At 37.4% G+C, this 18,305-nt stretch overlaps 1 protein-coding gene across 5 annotated transcripts; it reads right to left on the minus strand.

Annotated features, from left to right (window-relative positions):
• Positions 1 to 929: 929 nt before the first annotated feature.
• LOC128860344 (1-acyl-sn-glycerol-3-phosphate acyltransferase gamma-like) lies at positions 930 to 16,660 on the minus strand. Of its 5 annotated transcripts, none has more exons than XR_008454243.1 (6): positions 16,554 to 16,660; positions 4,754 to 4,977; positions 4,141 to 4,676; positions 3,712 to 4,069; positions 2,499 to 3,650; positions 930 to 2,434 (listed from the first exon to the last, which is right to left on the minus strand). XR_008454243.1 is itself a non-coding variant. In XM_054097821.1 (5 exons), exons 2-5 carry the CDS (start codon positions 4,932 to 4,934, stop codon positions 3,556 to 3,558), a joined length of 1,170 nt encoding a protein of 389 aa, XP_053953796.1. In that variant the 5' UTR covers positions 4,935 to 4,977; positions 16,554 to 16,660; the 3' UTR covers positions 930 to 3,555. The 5 variants fall into 5 exon arrangements, 3 of the variants coding, with proteins under 3 accessions (XP_053953796.1, XP_053953797.1, XP_053953798.1); XR_008454242.1 differs by having other exon boundaries at positions 2,495 to 3,650; XM_054097821.1 differs by having other exon boundaries at positions 930 to 3,650.
• Between the last annotated feature and the right edge of the window lie 1,645 nt (positions 16,661 to 18,305).

Raw genomic sequence — 18,305 nt, forward strand, 5'->3', positions numbered from 1 at the left:
AATATTTTTTGCAAACTCAGTAAACGTCGGTTACAGATTTCCTTCAACTGTCTATTAGTGGCAGCAACTTGCATAATTAAATTAACTGTTCCTTCTCTTTGCCTTTTCTTCATATCGTTAATAATATTGTAATTAAATAAAACAAAACCAGTGAAATATTCCACCAAACTAATTTCTGTAAAGAAAAACCTTTCAAAACAGTCTTTTTAGCTGATTGTCAATTTTGCAGCTAATCTGCCATATGTGAACGGTTATATAATTTTTTGTGTATTTATTGCTTACCACTGTATATGTGAACGTACTTTACTCTTTTATTTCGGTTAGGCAGCTAATTTCCGATTCAAATTGGGGAAACAGGAACAACCATTTGTTCGTAATTCGCAAGATAATTGAGACTAAATTAACTACAAAGGAGGTAATTCGCTTTCAATTCAAAGGGTAATTGGAAAGTGAATTTCGAATGAGAGAGCGAATTACATGCCTTGGGAATATAGCATTAGCAACGAGAAACTGAGAAACCACTGAAGTTTTCCACCATTCCGCACCATTTTGTTGCCATATCCTTGCTATCAACTTTTTTAAAGGTCATTAACAGCATGACTATGCCAAGTCTGTGCGGTTTAGAAACATTATTAGGTTTCTAACGTCTAAGCCAGACAGTTGTTCGAGACTCTCTGGTTTGCCCAGAGTTGACATTCTCTCCTTCCAGAAGGCAGGGCATTCACAGAGGAAATGTAAAATCGCGTTCTTTTTCTCAGGTTGCTTACAACTGTGACCCGTACTCCAATATTTGATCTCCAGCGAAGTTTGGAGTTCAGAATTACCTCCAAGTACTTTGTAGTGAGTTTGTTCATTAATATTTGGTAGGACGAAAATTGATGGGTTACTCCCAACAAAAACAGCACTAAAGCAGAAAAAAGACAGATCGCTCCAGTATATAAATATAATAAACTTTTATTTATATTTGTATTTGAAAATGTTTAAGAAATAAATACAGTATTAATTCAGAATTTGTGTTTGCATATTTTAAATTCTAATATATCACTATAAAAATTCATTCGGCATGCCAATAAAGTGGTTTGTCAACATTTTTACGCACAAATTAAATTTAAAATTATCTGTCGACACGTTTCTAAAAACACTTTCTGGAAGATGCAATATACAAACATATACAAATCCGTTTTTAGAATGAGTGTAGATTTGAAGCAAATTCTCCTTTTTGTTAGCCAGAAACATTTCGATTTGAACTATTTATTTTATTTTGAACAATACAGTTTTGGAAAACAAGGGACATGAGGTCAATGAAAAATAGAAGGTCTGTTCATGAAGCAAATAGTTGGTAACAATTGTTACAAATTATCACGTTTTAGTGTTCATGTACCCAAACAACTTGCAAAGTAGGGGAAAGTGAGAGAGCAAAATGTTATTTCATTTTGAGGGGAAGTTGCAAGTTTTTACTGGATAAATTTTTGACTTGTAAGAAACAGGAAACAGGAAAACGGGAAACGAGGAAAACAGTTGATAGCAAAGTAAAAATAAACACGAATTAAAATTTGCGAATTGTAATTACTAATGGACTGTTCTTCATCTGACAAAATGAAAGCATGTCATTCCGAAGCTCGTTGTTTTGCATTTTATTTGCTTTTTTTTATTTAATACGAGGTAGCTCATGTGAAAAAATGTTTAATTTTTGTGATTTTTGTTGCCAACAATTTAATCAGCTATTCGTAAAACTTGCAAATTGTTACTGGGTTTTCGTGTATGTACTTTTTTTTTGATATTTTTCTCTTTGAGAGAGAATTCTCGGAAATTAAGTTACTGGATAATTTTTACATGAACAAACCTAATATGAGCTCTTTCGAGTTGCAAACACAACCACGGTGTTACACGATTTTTTAAGTATCCTGTTTGATGTGAAATTCTGCCAACTTCGGTGAAAGTATAACATGCTAACTGTCCCAAATTAGGTCATTGTTGCGCACAAAGGCTCTTAAATCTGTAACATAAAAATTTTGTTTGCATGATTGCTTCGTTTTTTTTCTTTGTCATTTTATTGAAATTAATTGTAAATTATCGTAAATATGAACCAAATTTATCAAGGAAAGTATTTATAGGAAACTCCATACATTTTATTTACGTGTTTACCCTCGTGTGTTTACCCTATTTGTCGAAAATAAGTGCTGAACATCAGAAAAGTATTGGCCTAGCATTTGCAACAGGGTTGCAGAAGTTTACAGGTGCTGCAATATATATATATATGTCCGGCCTCACTCCTCCTCTTATTGGTGGCTTGCATCTTGATGTTGTTCTACAATTAGAGGGACTGACAGTTTTAAGCCGACTCCGAACGGCAAACGGTTTTGATTTTTATGACGAATTTTTTCATGGCTTAAATACACTCAGAGGTTTGCTATTACCTGCCGAGGGGCGACCGCTATTAGAAAAAAAATTTTTCTATCATTTTGCTGTTTCATGCACGGAGAATCGAACCTACGCACTCCCGAATGGTACGGCTTCAGCGACCACGATACTGCTACTTTAATTACGTGCTTGAACAAGCTCTATTTTTGGCTGCTACTAAATATCTAATTTTCGTTAACACAGTTGCACACAGATTAACAACAGTTATCCCTTTCTTTCTTCAAGCCCTTTTTCGAAATATTATAATATTAATTAGGAACGAGAGGAAAACATTTCCACCGAGATTTGAATTTTATTTTGCGTAGAAATGATTGAAAACCCATAGAAACAAAAAAAAAAAAAATATGTTGCTCTGTAGTTAATTAACTAGTATGTTAAAAAAGTATACCAAACATCCATAACTATAAATTATCTGTATGAAATATATTTCTATTTATTTATCAAATTCAAATTGATCTACTTTTCAGCTAGCCTCTTTACACTAACTTCCATTACCTCTTCCAAACAACTTAACTCAATAGTTAACTATTTTTATTGGAAGTTTTCTTATTACCATATTCAATAGGTGGTTTACAGTCGTAAAACACTTAAATTGTAGTAGGTGGTTGTATTGTGCTTCTAGGAATTTTCTGCTTCAATATACGAAGCGGTAAACGTTTAAGAAATTCTAAGACATTCCTTTCGGTGTTATAGTAAATCTTAATTCAACTTATATAGTCAACTGACTTTTTCCTATTTCATCATTGTCAGAAATATTCTAATGTAGTTACTATTTAAAAGGTCACATAAATATTAATGTAAGGTATTTAAGTAAATTCTAAAGGGTCCTCCACTTACGTTGCTATAGTTCACAGACATCTTGTATGTATATTCTTATATAATATATGCACATATATTTGCTAGCATTTTTCAAATACATCTGAACTTTGCTCGGTTTTATTCACTTAAATAGTAACAATTCAGTTCTTTCAATGAACATGATATTGTAAAAATACATACGCCTATATAAAGGTTACAATCTTAGAATCTTATCGGTTGTACGTTTCATTTTGTGTACGTTTGTGCATTTTGATAAAATTTGTAATAATGTTTGCTCGCATGAGTGTGCACGCGAGTGCTTGTTCGACATTTGAGTTAATTGGACTTTGGATGTGTTTGTGCTTCGGAACCATATGATGACGCTTTGCTGATTTTTGACATATTAATCGATTTCACCATAAGTATGTAGACTGAATAGAAATAAATCCCATAAAATATTTTACAATTACATCTATTGCATGCGGTACTTACTTGCCAAAAGTATGCCGACAGCAATCGAAAGCCCAATCCAGTTTTGTGACAAAAATGAAGATACTAAATAGTAGAGTATTAACGATATCGAGAATACTGCCCAAAGAATGAAATTCAACATATTATATGGGCGATATTTAAAGCGCATAACAGGAACTTCCTTAAAGCCAGACGTTTCAAAGAAGCTGCCTGTTGTGTGGAAGCTATCGATAATGCGATCTTTCTCGCGGAACAAGTTTTGAAGCCACTCAGCAGCCTCCACCTCATTTTCAGGTACATCCTCAAGTGGAATGCGACGTATGAATATGTAAGCTTCTACCGGCAGTCCGTTTAGTAGAGAGGAAATAGTCGGTGGATTCTACACAATTTACGACATTAAAAAACAAATTAGATTAATTATATCTCTTCTATTTCTAATAATCCACATACCTTTGCATCCTTTTTGAAGGCCAAATTAATGTCATAAATAGCTGGACAACGACCACGTAAGGTAGGCAAGCTTGCAGTGAAACCCTTTGTGCGCGGTATTAAGTGGTGTTTCAACAAAGGCATGCCACGCTCTTGCGCGAACTTAACAGAAGCTTCGTGCTTCTTCTGCGTAAATCTAGTGCCCTCAGCATTCAACAGCAACCACACAGGATCTGGATAGGCAAACACTTCTTTCAGCTGGCGTGCAATTATCTCTTTATCCTTGTCGAACGAACGCTCCAAAAAGACAAATTCCGCGAAATACCAAGCCCAACCAATTGCAGGCACATATGCAATGGCTTTCTTGGCATAAGCCTTGCAGTTGCCCAAAACACCATTCTTTTCTGTAAACATCCAACCGGCCAGCCAGTCAATTTCATATGTATGATTCATTATAAGCATGGTATGCTCCTTCCCACTATACTTCTTAAAGTCATATGGATCCATGTAAATATCTAATTTACTATTCGAATACCATTCAGCAACAAAGAGTAGCTCTAATGAAAAAGTAAGTTTAATGATGGAACTATTTTTTGTGACTCGTAAGGTAGTTAGATATTGCGTAAGCACTTACGGGAGTTCAGCGAATAGCAGAGGTAATACATGATGCGTCTGAATAGCACGACATTGAAAGGTTTCAAGCCCACATGCAATATTAACTGCACTAGATTTATCACCAGACCAGATATAAAGAAAGTTATGGCAATGCATAAGTGTATCAGTCTTAACCTTTTAAGCGCCGCAAGTGAAGACATGATTTATGTAATGCTGGTGAAGGCGCTTATTCAAACCTAGTTTCTGCAAAATATTTAAAGGAAATATAATATATTTATAATTATTAAGAAGATGTGCGCAAAAGTAAATGTAATTTTATCAAACATTTTCGAGAAAGAGACATAAAACACAGCTTCTCTCTCAGACCCACCGTAGTTTTTGTAAAATTTCAATAATACTAATTAGCGATTATTACACCACCGATCGCCACAATTTAAACAAAAGTACTGAAGTTTACGCCGTATAGCTATTCATTAAAGGTATCCAAGCAAAATTATAGCTAAAAGTTATTAATACTGAAGAAGCCAGCAAGAAATCTAAAAGATATCGCTTGCATAGAGAAAGTCCAGAAAGTCATTTTAAACGACAGAAACATTTAAGGCAATAAAAGTGGTTATAAAACATATGTAGGTACTAATACTATATAGATGCATATATATGTATGTGTGCATCGCGTATGTTGATAGGCGAATAATGTGAACTCTGTGATGCCGCCGCGCACCATCTCACATAATTAATAATCGTTAAATAAAAATTATGATTAGAGCTATTCATTATTAATTTAGATAAGCAAAGTCTAAACTGCTATCAAAATAAAACCCTATTTGACAAAAATATGTAATCGACAATTTACTATGTCCTGCCATAAGTTCTGTTACAAGTTAAGTCCTTTATAAATATGAAATTGTCATACTTTCTTTAATAAAGTTAGTTTTATTTAAACATGTAAATATTAAAAACAAAATTTTAATTTTCATGCGAAATGTTCACCATTTGCTTTTACAAAAGCCTTCAAACGATTAGGCCATTCAGCTTTTGTGACACGCACCCTGAATATTGACATCGCTGCTCGAACCAAAGATTGTTTATGTTGTTGTTGTTGTTGAAGTGGTTGAATATTTCCACTGAAATACTCCTAATTAGTGACCAGTACCGTTTTACTACCACTGTCTCTTGTGATGATGTATTTTTTTTGTTTTTTTTTTTCAAGTCAGATTCATTTAGCGAGGTCCAAGTATAATAGCAGATCCTTTATCTCGATGTCTGAGATTTTTTAAGACTCTCCAAATTTCTGTGTTGTTTTTACTCTTTGGGCTATAAAAGTCCGCATCTGGCTGGAAGATCCAACGCTCTCCATTGAAACGAGTACTGCTCAACTGCTGCACCACACCTTCTGAGATATATTCCATGCCCAGGTCTTAGCCTCTTTCTCGCAGAAATGAAGACATGAAGGCCTTTACAGGACACTTCTGACCAAACCATTACGGCGGTTTGATGGTGGCCACACTGAACACTTGGAACAACATTTTTTGCGTCTTTAGAAGTTTTAATATCGATTTGGTCGTTTTGCTTATTAAAAACTTATTCAATAGTGAACATTTTCTCATCTGTGAAAGGGAATATTTTGTTGGCCGTTGACCGCGTGCCACCGAAGAAGCTGTTTTCATCTGTCGAGTCTAATTTTCCTCAAGCGCTTTGTCAAAGGATAACCAGTTGAGCGACGGAAGACTTTCATATGGAGATTATCCCTAATTAGTCTTGAAATGGATCTGGTAGAAACATTAATTTCCCTGGACATGATTTTTTGCTTTCTAAGAGGATTTCCCCTTTTGCCTCTAGACTCAACTTATCGAAACAGCAAGTTTTCTGGGCCTACCGTCAGACGAGCTAGACGAAGACGGCCGATAGTATACATGGCACTGACAGGATTTAGTAAGCTGCTACTACAACCACAAGAACGATAAATTCTATTAAAACTCTCATTCGCTTCAATAAGCACTAATTTCAGGCTTTGATAAGGCTAACTAGCCTGCATGGCTGCACCTATGAAAATCGTGCGCGAGCAGTTAAAAAAATTGTGCTACATCAAAATTTACAATTGATTCAGGGTATTTTCGATTTGGATCTTATAACTGAAGGTTCAGGCTTCAGTTTAAGGCTAGGTAGAAGCTTCCATCACCTCAGGTTTATCCACTACATTTGGTCAAAAATGGTCAAAAACACGTTTTTTTGACTTTTTGAACTAATTTTTTTCAAAATCTTGACGTGATGGAAACTTTTTAAGGTCAGATTCGTATTCAGCGATGAAAAATCTATAAGATAGGCCGGGTCCGATGCTTGAATCAGAAAAATAATCATTTTTTGTCGACCAGTGTTATTATTCGTTGTGAATATCAGTAATAGAGAAAAAAGAAATGCAAAGCTAAAATTTAACTTAATTTATTCCTTACATTTTCCAGCAATAAGAAAAGATGCTGGCAAGTGGCAGCAACCTCGCGAAAGAGAAATAGAAATATGGGGCGAGAAGATCAATGAAATAGTTTACGTGGCTGCTGTAAAAAGAGCCACATACTATTAGAAATAGCAGAGTAGTTGAAGAATAACATAATAATTTTTTCACAATATCGTTTTTTCGGCTTCTATTATTATTATTCGCGTACCGTAGCCGAATGATTGGTGCGTGACTACCATTCGAAAAAACGGAGAACGTAGGTTTGAATCTCAGTGAAACACCAAAATGAAGAAAATTTTTTTTCTAATTGCGGTCGCTCCTCGGCAGACAATCGCAAACTTCCGAGTGTATTTTTGCCATGAAAAAGCTCCTCATAAAAAATATCTGGCGTTCGGAGTCGGCTTAAAACTGTAGGTTCATCCATTTGTGGAACAACATTACGATACACGTCACAAATAGGAGGAGGAGCTTGTCAAACACCCAATAAGGTTGTAAGCGCCAATTATAAAGGGTTTTCCAATAAGAGGTGTTGTTTTGATAAAAGATCAATGGTTTCGTTGCTTGTGCGGCATGTAGCGCCGACTTGTTGAAAATAAACGTTGTCCAGATCAATACCATCCAATTCCGGTCATAAAACAGCGTTAATCATCTCTCGATACCGCAATCCATTCACCGTAACTGTTGCTCCAGCTTCATTTTCGAAAAAGGAAGGTCCAATGACTCCACCGAACCATAGGTAAACCGCACCAAACAGTCGCGCTTTGAGGATAGAGAGGCTTTTCAACAATAACTCTTGAATTTTCTGAGCCTCAGATCCGACAATTTTGCTTGTTGACGAAGCCACCGAGGGGGAAATGGGCCTCATCACTCAAGATGATTTTTCGATAGAATTCCGGATCATTTTCATGCATTTCAACGTCCCAATCAGCAAAGACACGACGCTGTTGATAATCGGCCAGCTAGAGTTTTTGGACTTTATAAGCCTTAAGACCCAAATCTTTATGCAAAATACGGTGTAACGACGTTTGTGGAATGCCTAATTCCAAAGAACGACGAAGAATGGACAAACCTGGGTTTTCTTCAACACTTTCGGCTACAACAGCAATATTTTCGGCTGTTCTTGAGCGACGTGCACGGGTTTTATTCATCACATCACTAACTTGTTCCAACAGCTCGAATTTTTTCACCAATTTTTGTATTGCGGTCCGACAAGGTGCTTCACGTTGACTCAAATATGTTCGAGTTTTACGAACCGTCTCTGCTAAATTTTCACCATTTTTATAATTTCAATGCGTTGTTTAAGCATAGTTCCATTTTTATTAATGGCGTAGTTTCTACTTGTCAAATATCAAAAAATGACAGCTTCAAAAGTGACATCTATCGAAAAAGCGGGCTATTCAAAATAACACCTGTTATTGGATAACGCTTTATATACATATATATTTTTAAAATTTAGTTCTTTCTGGTTATTATACAACTTTCGCTAATTTTGTTTTGATTTACTCTTTCGTTTTAGTTTGGCACCTAATTTCTATAAATTTATGACAAACAAATAGGGAAGGCAAAACGGTTTTTTGATAATTCACAAGGTAATTGAGACCGAATTACATACGAATGAGGTGGTAAATGAACAACGAATGAGATAGCGAATTACGTGTCGTGGGAACATAGCAACTACAATAAAATCAACCGGTATAAGGCCCATTAGATTCAGGCTGAACGCTAAATGTGCATTTAGCTCTTAATGCAACCATAAACGTACATTTATCAGAATCGATAAAATCGAAAATTTAGCAATAAAAAACCGGAGTAATGCATATTTATGATAATTTTTTTGGGCAACACAAAGTTATAAACAAACTCTGCTGATATGTCTTTTTCTACCGGTTTTTCCAAGTGATGTCACATTTTTCGTTCGTTAACTTTTTTGTTATTTCTTGCTGGCGACAATATTTTGTTAATATTGAAAATTCAGCTTTTGTATATATATGTATTGTATATTATTATTATTATATATAGGAGGATGGTTCCATGTGTAGAAGTCCACGCAAGTGGGGAAAGTTACTGATCGCCATTCCCTTGGGAATGGCCAGGACGATTCTTCTGCATATGGTTCAAGCAGCTCACAACGGCCGGGATTAGCCCACGTATCCTCTGGGTAGCTTCCGAACACCCGTTCGGGAGTGAGCTAACGTGAGAAGGCGAAGCATTCCAGGATAGCTGGTTGTGCGCTGGGTTTGGGACCCGCCACTTAAAAATCCCCCCCAATGAAAAGTTTGAAAAAGCCTCGGATGAGACCTCCCTATACTGATGACGACCCCTGCAAACGAACTAAGGACTATGATTTGAGGGCATGCACCTGGAATGTGCGGTCCCTTAATGGGGAAGGTGCCTCTGCCCGGCTGGTTGATGTCCTTGCGAGAGTAAAGGCTGACATCACTGCCATCCAAGAGATGCGATGGACGGGGCAAGGAAAGAAAACCATAGGACCTTGCGACGTCTACTACAGCTGCCATGTAAAGGAGCGCAAATTCCGTGTCGGATTTGTTGTGGGAGAGAAACTTCGTCGCCAAGTACTTCACTCCGGTGGACGAGCGTCTCGCAACAATCCGCATCAAAGCCCGTTTTTTTAACATATCGCTAATTTGCGCCCACGCCCCGACGGAAGAGAAGGACGATGCGACCAAAGATTCTTTCTATGAGCGCCTGGAACGCTCCTATGAGCGCTGCCCCCGCCACGACATAAAAATCGTGCTTGGCGACTTTAACGCCAGGAGGGAATTTTTGGTCCCACAGTCGGAAAATTCAGCCTGCACAACGAAACATCCGGTAACGGACAGAGGCTGATCGACTTCGCCGGGGCCCGAAACATGGTAGTCTGCAGCACCAGATTCCAGCATAAGAAGATTCACCAAGCCACCTGGCTGTCTCCTGATCGAAAAACGCGAAACCAGATCGATTATGTTGTGATAGATGGAAGACACGCTTCTAGTGTATTAGATGTACGTACGATCCGAGGACCCAAAATCGACTCGGATCACTACCTTGTTGCAGCCAAACTGCGCACACGCCTCTGCATCTGCATCTACCTACGCAAAGAATGTTCGACATCGAAAAGCTGCAATCACAACAGACAGCCAGAAGATGCGTCACTCGACTCTCACTCCTGCTCTCAGAGAGTACTGCCCAACAAACCGGCATCCACGAACAATGGAGCAACATTTCTCGTGCTCTACGTACCGCCGCCGAAGAAGAAATCGGATTCCGGCGAGCCCGAAAAAACAATTGGTACGACGAGGAATGTCATGCTGCCGCAGAAAGAAAGGATGCCGCCTATAGAGCCACGCTGCGATCGGGCGCAACGCGAGCCATGTGGGATCGCTACAGAGAGCTGAAAAAGGAAGAGAGACGTATTATCCGAATGAAGAAACGAGAGGCCGAAATACGTGAGTGCGAAGAGCTTGAGATGCTGGCCAACAGGAACAACGCCCGAAAATTCTACCAGAAAGTTCGGCGGCTTACAGAAGGTTTTAAGACTTTTCCTGTAAGAACAAAGACGGCGATCTGGTGACTGACGTACAGAGCAATCTTAAATTATGGAGGGAACACTTCTCGAACCTATTAAACAGTGACAGCTGCGCATGTCACCGAGAAAGTGAAGATCCCGATACCCCAATCGTTGACGACGGAATTGTCGTTCCGCTACCCGATCATGACGAGGTGAGAATAGCGATTACGCGGCTAAAGAACAACAAAGCCGCGGGCGCCGACAGACTGCCGGGTGAGCTATTCAAACATGGCGGCGAGGAGCTGGTAAGGTGCATGCATCAGCTTCTATGCAAAATATGGTCGGATGAAAGCATGCCTGCCGATTGGATTTTAAGTGTGCTCTGCCCAATCCATAAGAAGGGTGATCCTGGAATTTGTGCCAATTACCGCGGGATTAGTCTTCTAAATATCGCCTACAAGGTTCTAGCGAGCGTATTGTGTGAAAGGCTGAAGCCCACCGTCAACCAACTGATTGGACCTTATCAGTGTGGCTTCAGACCTGGAAAGTCTACCATCGACCAAATATTCTCAATACGCCAAATCTTGGAAAAGACCCATGAAAGGAGAATCGACACACACCATCTTTTCGTCGACTTCAAAGCTGCATTCGACAGTACGGAAAGGATGTATGCCGCGATGTCTGAATTTGGTATCCCCGCAAAACTAATACGGCTATGTAAGATGACGTTGCTCAACACCAGCAGCGCCGTCAGAATTGGGAAGGACCTCTCCGAGCCCTTTGATACCAAACGAGGTTTCAGACAGGGTGACTCGCTGTCGTATGACTTCTTTAACCTGATGTTGGAGAGCATCGTACGAGCCGCAGAACCTAATCGCTCAGGCACAATTTTTTATAAGAGCGTACAATTGCTCGCGTATGCCGATGATATTGACATCATCGGCCTTAACAACCGCGCTGTTAGTTCTGCCTTCTCCAAACTGGATAAAGAGGCAAAGCGAATGGGTCTGGTGGTGAACGAGGACAAAACGAAGTACCTCCTGTCTTCAAACAAACAGTCGGCGTACTCGCGTATCAGCACCCACGTCACTGTAGACAGTTATAATTTCGAGGTTGTAAAAGACTTCGTCTATTTAGGAACCGGCATTAACACCGATAACAATGTCAGCCTTGAAATGCAACGTAGAATCTCTCTTGCCAACAAGTGCTACTTTGGACTAAGTAGGCAACTGAGCAGTAAAGTCCTCTCTCGACGAACAAAACTAACACTCTACAAGACTCTCATCATGCCCGTCCTAACGTATGGCGCAGAAGCTTGGACGATGACAACATCCGATGAAGCGACGCTTGGAGTGTTCGAGAGAAAGATTCTGCGTAAGATTTTTGGACCTTTGCACGTTGGCAATGGCGAATATCGCAGACGATGGAACGATGAGCTGTATGAGCTTTACGACGACATAGACATAGCGCAGCGAATAAAGATCCAGCGGCTACGTTGGCTGGGTCATGTCGTCCGAATGAATACAAACGCTCCGGCTTTGAAAGTATTCGATGCGGTACCAGCTGGTTGTAGCAGAGGAAGAGGAAGGCCTCCTGTGCGTTGGAAAGATCAGGTGGAGAAGGACTTGGCTTCACTTGGTGTGTCCAATTGGCGCCGGTTAGCACTAGAAAGAAACGACTGGCGCGCTTTGTTAATCTCGGCCAAAATCGCGTAAGCGGTTATAGCGCCAATGAAGAAGAAGATATATTGCAGTGATATACAAAAGGAGACTGGAAAACCCAATATTCAAAACATTCAAATTTATATAAATGAAGAAATTATTTACAGATTTTTAAGAAATAATTTGCGTTGAATATATTTCATTATTAACTTTCAATATGCGTACTTTTTCTTTTGTTATTAAAATTTCAGCAGTTAATCTTGCCAAATCACTAAAAAATTTGTCAATTGTGGACGTGCACCCACAAACAATCAGGCATTTTCTGCCCAGTAACCTGTACAAAGCGTACACTCTTAGAAAAATCCCCTTCTTTTGAGGATTAATGTGAGTAAAAGGTTGAACTATGCTAAAGAATACGTTAGAAATCCAAATAATTTTTTAACGATTCGAAATTAAACATATTTGGATCGAATGGCCACAGTTTTGACTGGAGAAGGGAAGGTACAGCGCTAAATCTGTCTAATGTGGTTGGTACTGTGAAACATGGTAGCGTGCATGTTATGATTTGGGGAGCAATGACGGCAAATTGAGCGGGCTCGATTTGTTTTATTGAAGGCACAATGACTAAAATAAATTATCTTGAAATATTGAAGTAGCACATTTCCAAAATTGTCGAAAAGTTACAGTTAGGGTGCGACCAGAGTGAGCGCTGAAAGCCGAGCCGAGATTGTCAGTGCGATAAAACTGATTACATACAAGTCAATACAAATAAGCTTGTGTATAACACAGTGAACGCCGACAAGAGCAGAGAGCAAAGCCGATGAGTGCGAGAAAACAGTTTCAAAGCGTTTTGCGCGCTTTTTTGCATTGTTGATGTTTACTTTTTAGAGTGCAGGTGTGTTTTTTAATGGTTTAAAAATAAACAAAAATGGATATCGATCAAATAATAAGTGAAATTTTTTCCGGCCTGCTTTGTGGGACCAAAAAAACATTACCTCAGAGTCACTATCAATCTTTCGCAAGAAGTTACTGGCACCTTAATAAAATTTGTCCAGTTTTTGTTTAGTTTCACACCTATCTTGTCCAGAATGTAATCAAATGTTTCAATTTTCATTCGGGTATTTTGTTGAAATTTAGCTGGATATTTTCTTAAATCATTATATAAATGATGAAATACACCAAATTCATTCCTTTTTAGTATAATTGGATGTTTTCCAAACTCTTTTGTGTTAATAATTGCATTAATCACACTAGGAGAAGCAAAATACTCGTCATCAGATGAATCCATTACCGTGTACAGCAATTTTATAAACACAAATGAACAACAAAATTAAATGACATAAGAGCAAAACACATGGAATAAACAGAATTTCAGCGCTGATTCTCGCATTCACTGTGTTATATACAAATTTTCTTCTCGCATGAAAATAAGCGTCAATAAGCTCGGCTCGGCTCCGCTCGGCATCAGCGCTCACTCTGCTCGCACCCTTACCAACAACGATCCAAGGCATATTGCCCTGATGGTAAAGGAATGGTTGCTTTACAATGTAAAAAAAGTATTGCCACATCCTCCTCAGAGCGTAGATCGCAATACCATTGGGCACTTGCGGGCCCACATTGAAAGATAATCACGCAAGCTGCAAATTAGTGATAAAAATTACCTAAAATCAGCCGTTGAATAGATATCGGCAAATATCGCAAGATATGTCAACGACGTCTACTAGCGTTATGGGATACTGCCCAAAATATTAGTAAATTTTCCTTTATTACTATTTTTTCATTACTGCTCTACTTTGTGTTTGAGTTATAAAATTGGTATTGTTTTGTTTACTGGAAAACTTTCAAATAATTTAAATATTATATTATTTTCTTTTTTATATAATAATAAAATACTGAATTGAATACTTTACCTTGGTTTTTGAGTTTTGAAAATTGGTTGAGCTGTTGAGCTCAAGTGATAAAGGATTGAATTTAGAACAAACACCTTTCCTAATTGTCACCTGATTAAACACCCTTTTTGGGGTGCTCTGTCCACCTCCTCCTACGGATGGACTGGCATACAGTTTTACACCGCCTCCGAACGGCAAATGGTTTTTTATGAGCAGAAATACGACCGCAACTGCTATTATAAAAAACTTTCTATCAATTGGTGCTTCGTTACCAGGATTTCGAACCTGTGCTCTTCCGAATGGCAGTCACGCACCAATTCATTTGGATACGCCGATCACAGTATTAAATGAGCAATAAAAAAATACAAAAACGCTCCATTTAACGCAAATCTTTAAATCAATATTAAATAGAAATTGTTGGTTTTTTCACAATCAATTGTCTCGGATTTAACTTCGAACTTCATTCAAATCACATAAACTTCATCACACCTCAAACTAATTCGTGTGATTTGCAATTTCCGAATTTTCCAGCACATGCCCATACATACATACATTTTAAGTTATTTATAACCAAAGAAATTTTAGGGCAATCTTTAGCTAACAGACATTAAGTAATTATTTTTTACAAACGAAAAAGTGCAAATTTAAACTTAAATAATTAACATATTAGCACAATACTAATGGATGAATTACAAAGCAAATTTCGTTTGGTATAATGAGAAAGGCTTCTCACATGGCTTTTGCACAACGATTAAATTGCGTGCCTATAAACAGGTAAAATTAGTACCAAAAATTTTAAATTTGACAAATAATGTAATGAACACCGAATTAGAAGATGCAAATTACTATTATGAATACTTACAATTCTGTGAGAATTTTATATTAATTATCTTCCAATTTCTATATTGTACACGCACAGGCCCGTCTGAGTTTATTTGAATTCGTATAAATTGAAATGTTACATTTCGCAAGTATGTACATAAAACGGGCACAAAAGATCAAGAGGTCGAAGTGCAAAGCTCATAAAGAATTTATCTATGTACATAACAACATACCTTTATATTTTTCACTACTATTTGTTTAATTTCATTTGTGAATGAATTTGAGCCAAAGCTAAAAATATATTTCGTTTACGAGTGCGCTTTCGGTTTATTCATTTCTATTTGATAACAATTTTTTAATCTACGCTTTCAATTGTTTATTTACTTTTCTGAATGCTTTATTAAGCAGTGAAAATGGGGTCTTTAAACGACATTTTAACCTACATATGTATTTAACGATTAACTTATGAAATTATAGTCCAAAAAGCACAAGAGAGAATCAGATTTACACCTGCGTTTAAAATATAAGGAGCGTGAGCAATAAACAAATTTTAATAATTATTTATTGTATATAATTTTTTGTTATGTTTTTATTAAAGAAGTGCAAGTGTCAAGAGGTTGAAAATTCTCGTTGCATTTTGGCAACTTTTTGAGGATTTTCTTCCATAGAAGACTTTCGAACATATACTTTATACGGAAGAAAATCTTCAGCATCGTATGCAAACAACTTTGCTAAAATCAACGCGGTTTTTAAGCAACTTCAAACATATAATTTATTCTACTAAAATTAAATGAACTACAAAACCCCATAACTTCAAGTTTTCTGAAGAATCTGATTAAAAGCTGAACATTTTTATGAACTTTTTTTAATTTGCGTAATTTTTGTGAATTTTGTGAAAAGTTCGGAGCTTAGTTTTTGTTGTAGAATATACATTTATAAAATAAAAATAAATTAAATTCAAAAAGAATAGCTAAAATTTGGTTATTCATCGCGCTCCCATTATTTTGAACACAGGTGTATGTAGGTAAGTGTATACGGCCAAGCAATTGCGTAGTAGTCACACACTACCTATTAGTAATATTTTTTAAATTTGTTGGTATTCATTATTGTCACTATTTATCCAATATGAACGAAAAACCGGCAAGGTTTTTGCAACTTCTCAGATATAAAAATAGAAATGTGTGTGCCATACGTACTTGGCATAAATTCTCAAACATGAGCAAATAGTTTAAAGAAGTTTGATATTCACTATTGATTCCTAAATGATATATGCACAAATGTAATATTTAAAAACAAAACAAATTAAAAAGGAATGCAATAACCTATGCCGTTTTTCTACTTACCTACTTAATGCATATCATATCTTAATATAATCTTCAAGCACCCATCACAAAAAAAACTATTGCCTCACTAAGCAACTATTGAAACCCGCTTGCCGTAGCTAAATCCCTTGTCATTTAAATTTACAACACTAAAACACTTGTTACCTTATGTTTGTTGCTTAGTATAAAAAAATAGCACCGAATTTCTCGACTTAAAAATTTAGCTCCAATCGTCATCAATCCAAATTACAACATAAAAACAAATTTGTAGATACATAAGTCATTTATGATATATCGCCAGTGTCATATGGTGGGAGTGGTGTTGCCAGCCTACCCGCTTACATATTTTAACCCTTGCTAAGCGAACACATGTGTAATATGTAAAGAAGTCAGCAGGAAGTGACTTGCTATGCCTTATAGGGCTGTCACAATGCTTTGCATCCGTTGCGACAACCCATTTGTCTAATGTGACTAGTCAAACATACCGTGGTGAAACAATGAAAGTGTTGCCGCATATAAACAAAAAAGCAGCGGATGTTCTTTTCGTGAACGCAAATATCATATTTCGTGGTGTATAAACAAGTTTTTGTTGGTTTTGAAATCTATACTAATATTATAAAGAGGAAAACTTTGTTTGTTTGTTTGTTTGTTTGTTTGTAACGAATAGGCTCAAAAACTACTGGACCGATTTTAAAAATTCTTTCACCATTCGAAAACTACATTATCCACGAGTAACATGGATTACATTTTATTTTGGAAAAAATAGGGTTCCGTAAGATATTTGGATTTTTCGGACACAAACTGAAAAAATCTTATATATAAAATAAAGTCAACTTTTTGTGTGTGTTCGCTAACCGGCCGTGTCTGCACCGAATTAAACCAAACTTACACACATTGTTAAGAAGGTATTGAAGATGGTTTCCGTATAGTTTGGATACCTATTGGTGGATAGGGCTCGAGATATAGGTCAAAACGTGGACCCGGGTAACCTTCGGATGTGTATGTACAATATGGGTATCAAATTGAAGCTGTTGGTGAATGCTTTAGTACAGAGTATTTTTCATGCCGCTCCGTGACTGGGGTCTCAAGATATAGGTCAAAACGTGGACCCGGGTAACCTTTGGTTGTGTATGTACAATATGGGTATCAAATGAAAGCTGTTGATAAGTGCTTTAATACGGGGTAATTTTCATACCTATTGATGACTAGGGTCTGGAAATATATGCCAAAACGTGGACCCGCCGTGTCTTTGCACCGAATTAAACCAAACTTACACACATTGTTAAGGAGGTATTGAAGATGGTTTCCGTATAGTTTGGATACCTATTCGTAGATAGGGTCTCGAGATATAGGTCAAAACGTGGTCCCGGGTAACCTTTGGTTGTGTATGTACAATATGGGTATCAAATGAAAGCTGTTGATAAGTGCTTTAATACGGGGTAATTTTCATACCTATTGATGACTAGGGTCTCGAAATATATGCCAAAACGTGGACCCGCCGTGTCTTTGAACCGAATTAAACCAAACTTACACACATTGTTAAGTAGGTATTGAAGATGATTTCCGTATAGTTTGAATACCTATTGGTAGATAGGGTCTCGAGATATAGGTCAAAACGTGGCCCCGGGTAACCTTCGGACGTGTATGTACAATATGGGTATCAAATGGAAGCTGTTGGTGAATGCTTTAGTTCAGAGTATTTTTCATGCCGCTCCGTGACTGGGGTCTCGAGATATAGGTCAAAACGTGGACCCGGGTAACCTTTGGTTGTGTATGTACAATATGGGTATCAAATGAAAGCTGTTGATAAGTGCCTTAATACGGGGTAATTTTCATACCTATTGATGTCTAGGGTCTCGAAATATATGCCAAAACGTGGACCCGCCGTGTCTTTGCACCGAATTAAACCAAACTTAT

Source organism: Anastrepha ludens, chromosome 4 (assembly GCF_028408465.1).
Source record: "Anastrepha ludens isolate Willacy chromosome 4, idAnaLude1.1, whole genome shotgun sequence".
NCBI lineage: Eukaryota > Metazoa > Arthropoda > Insecta > Diptera > Tephritidae > Anastrepha > Anastrepha ludens.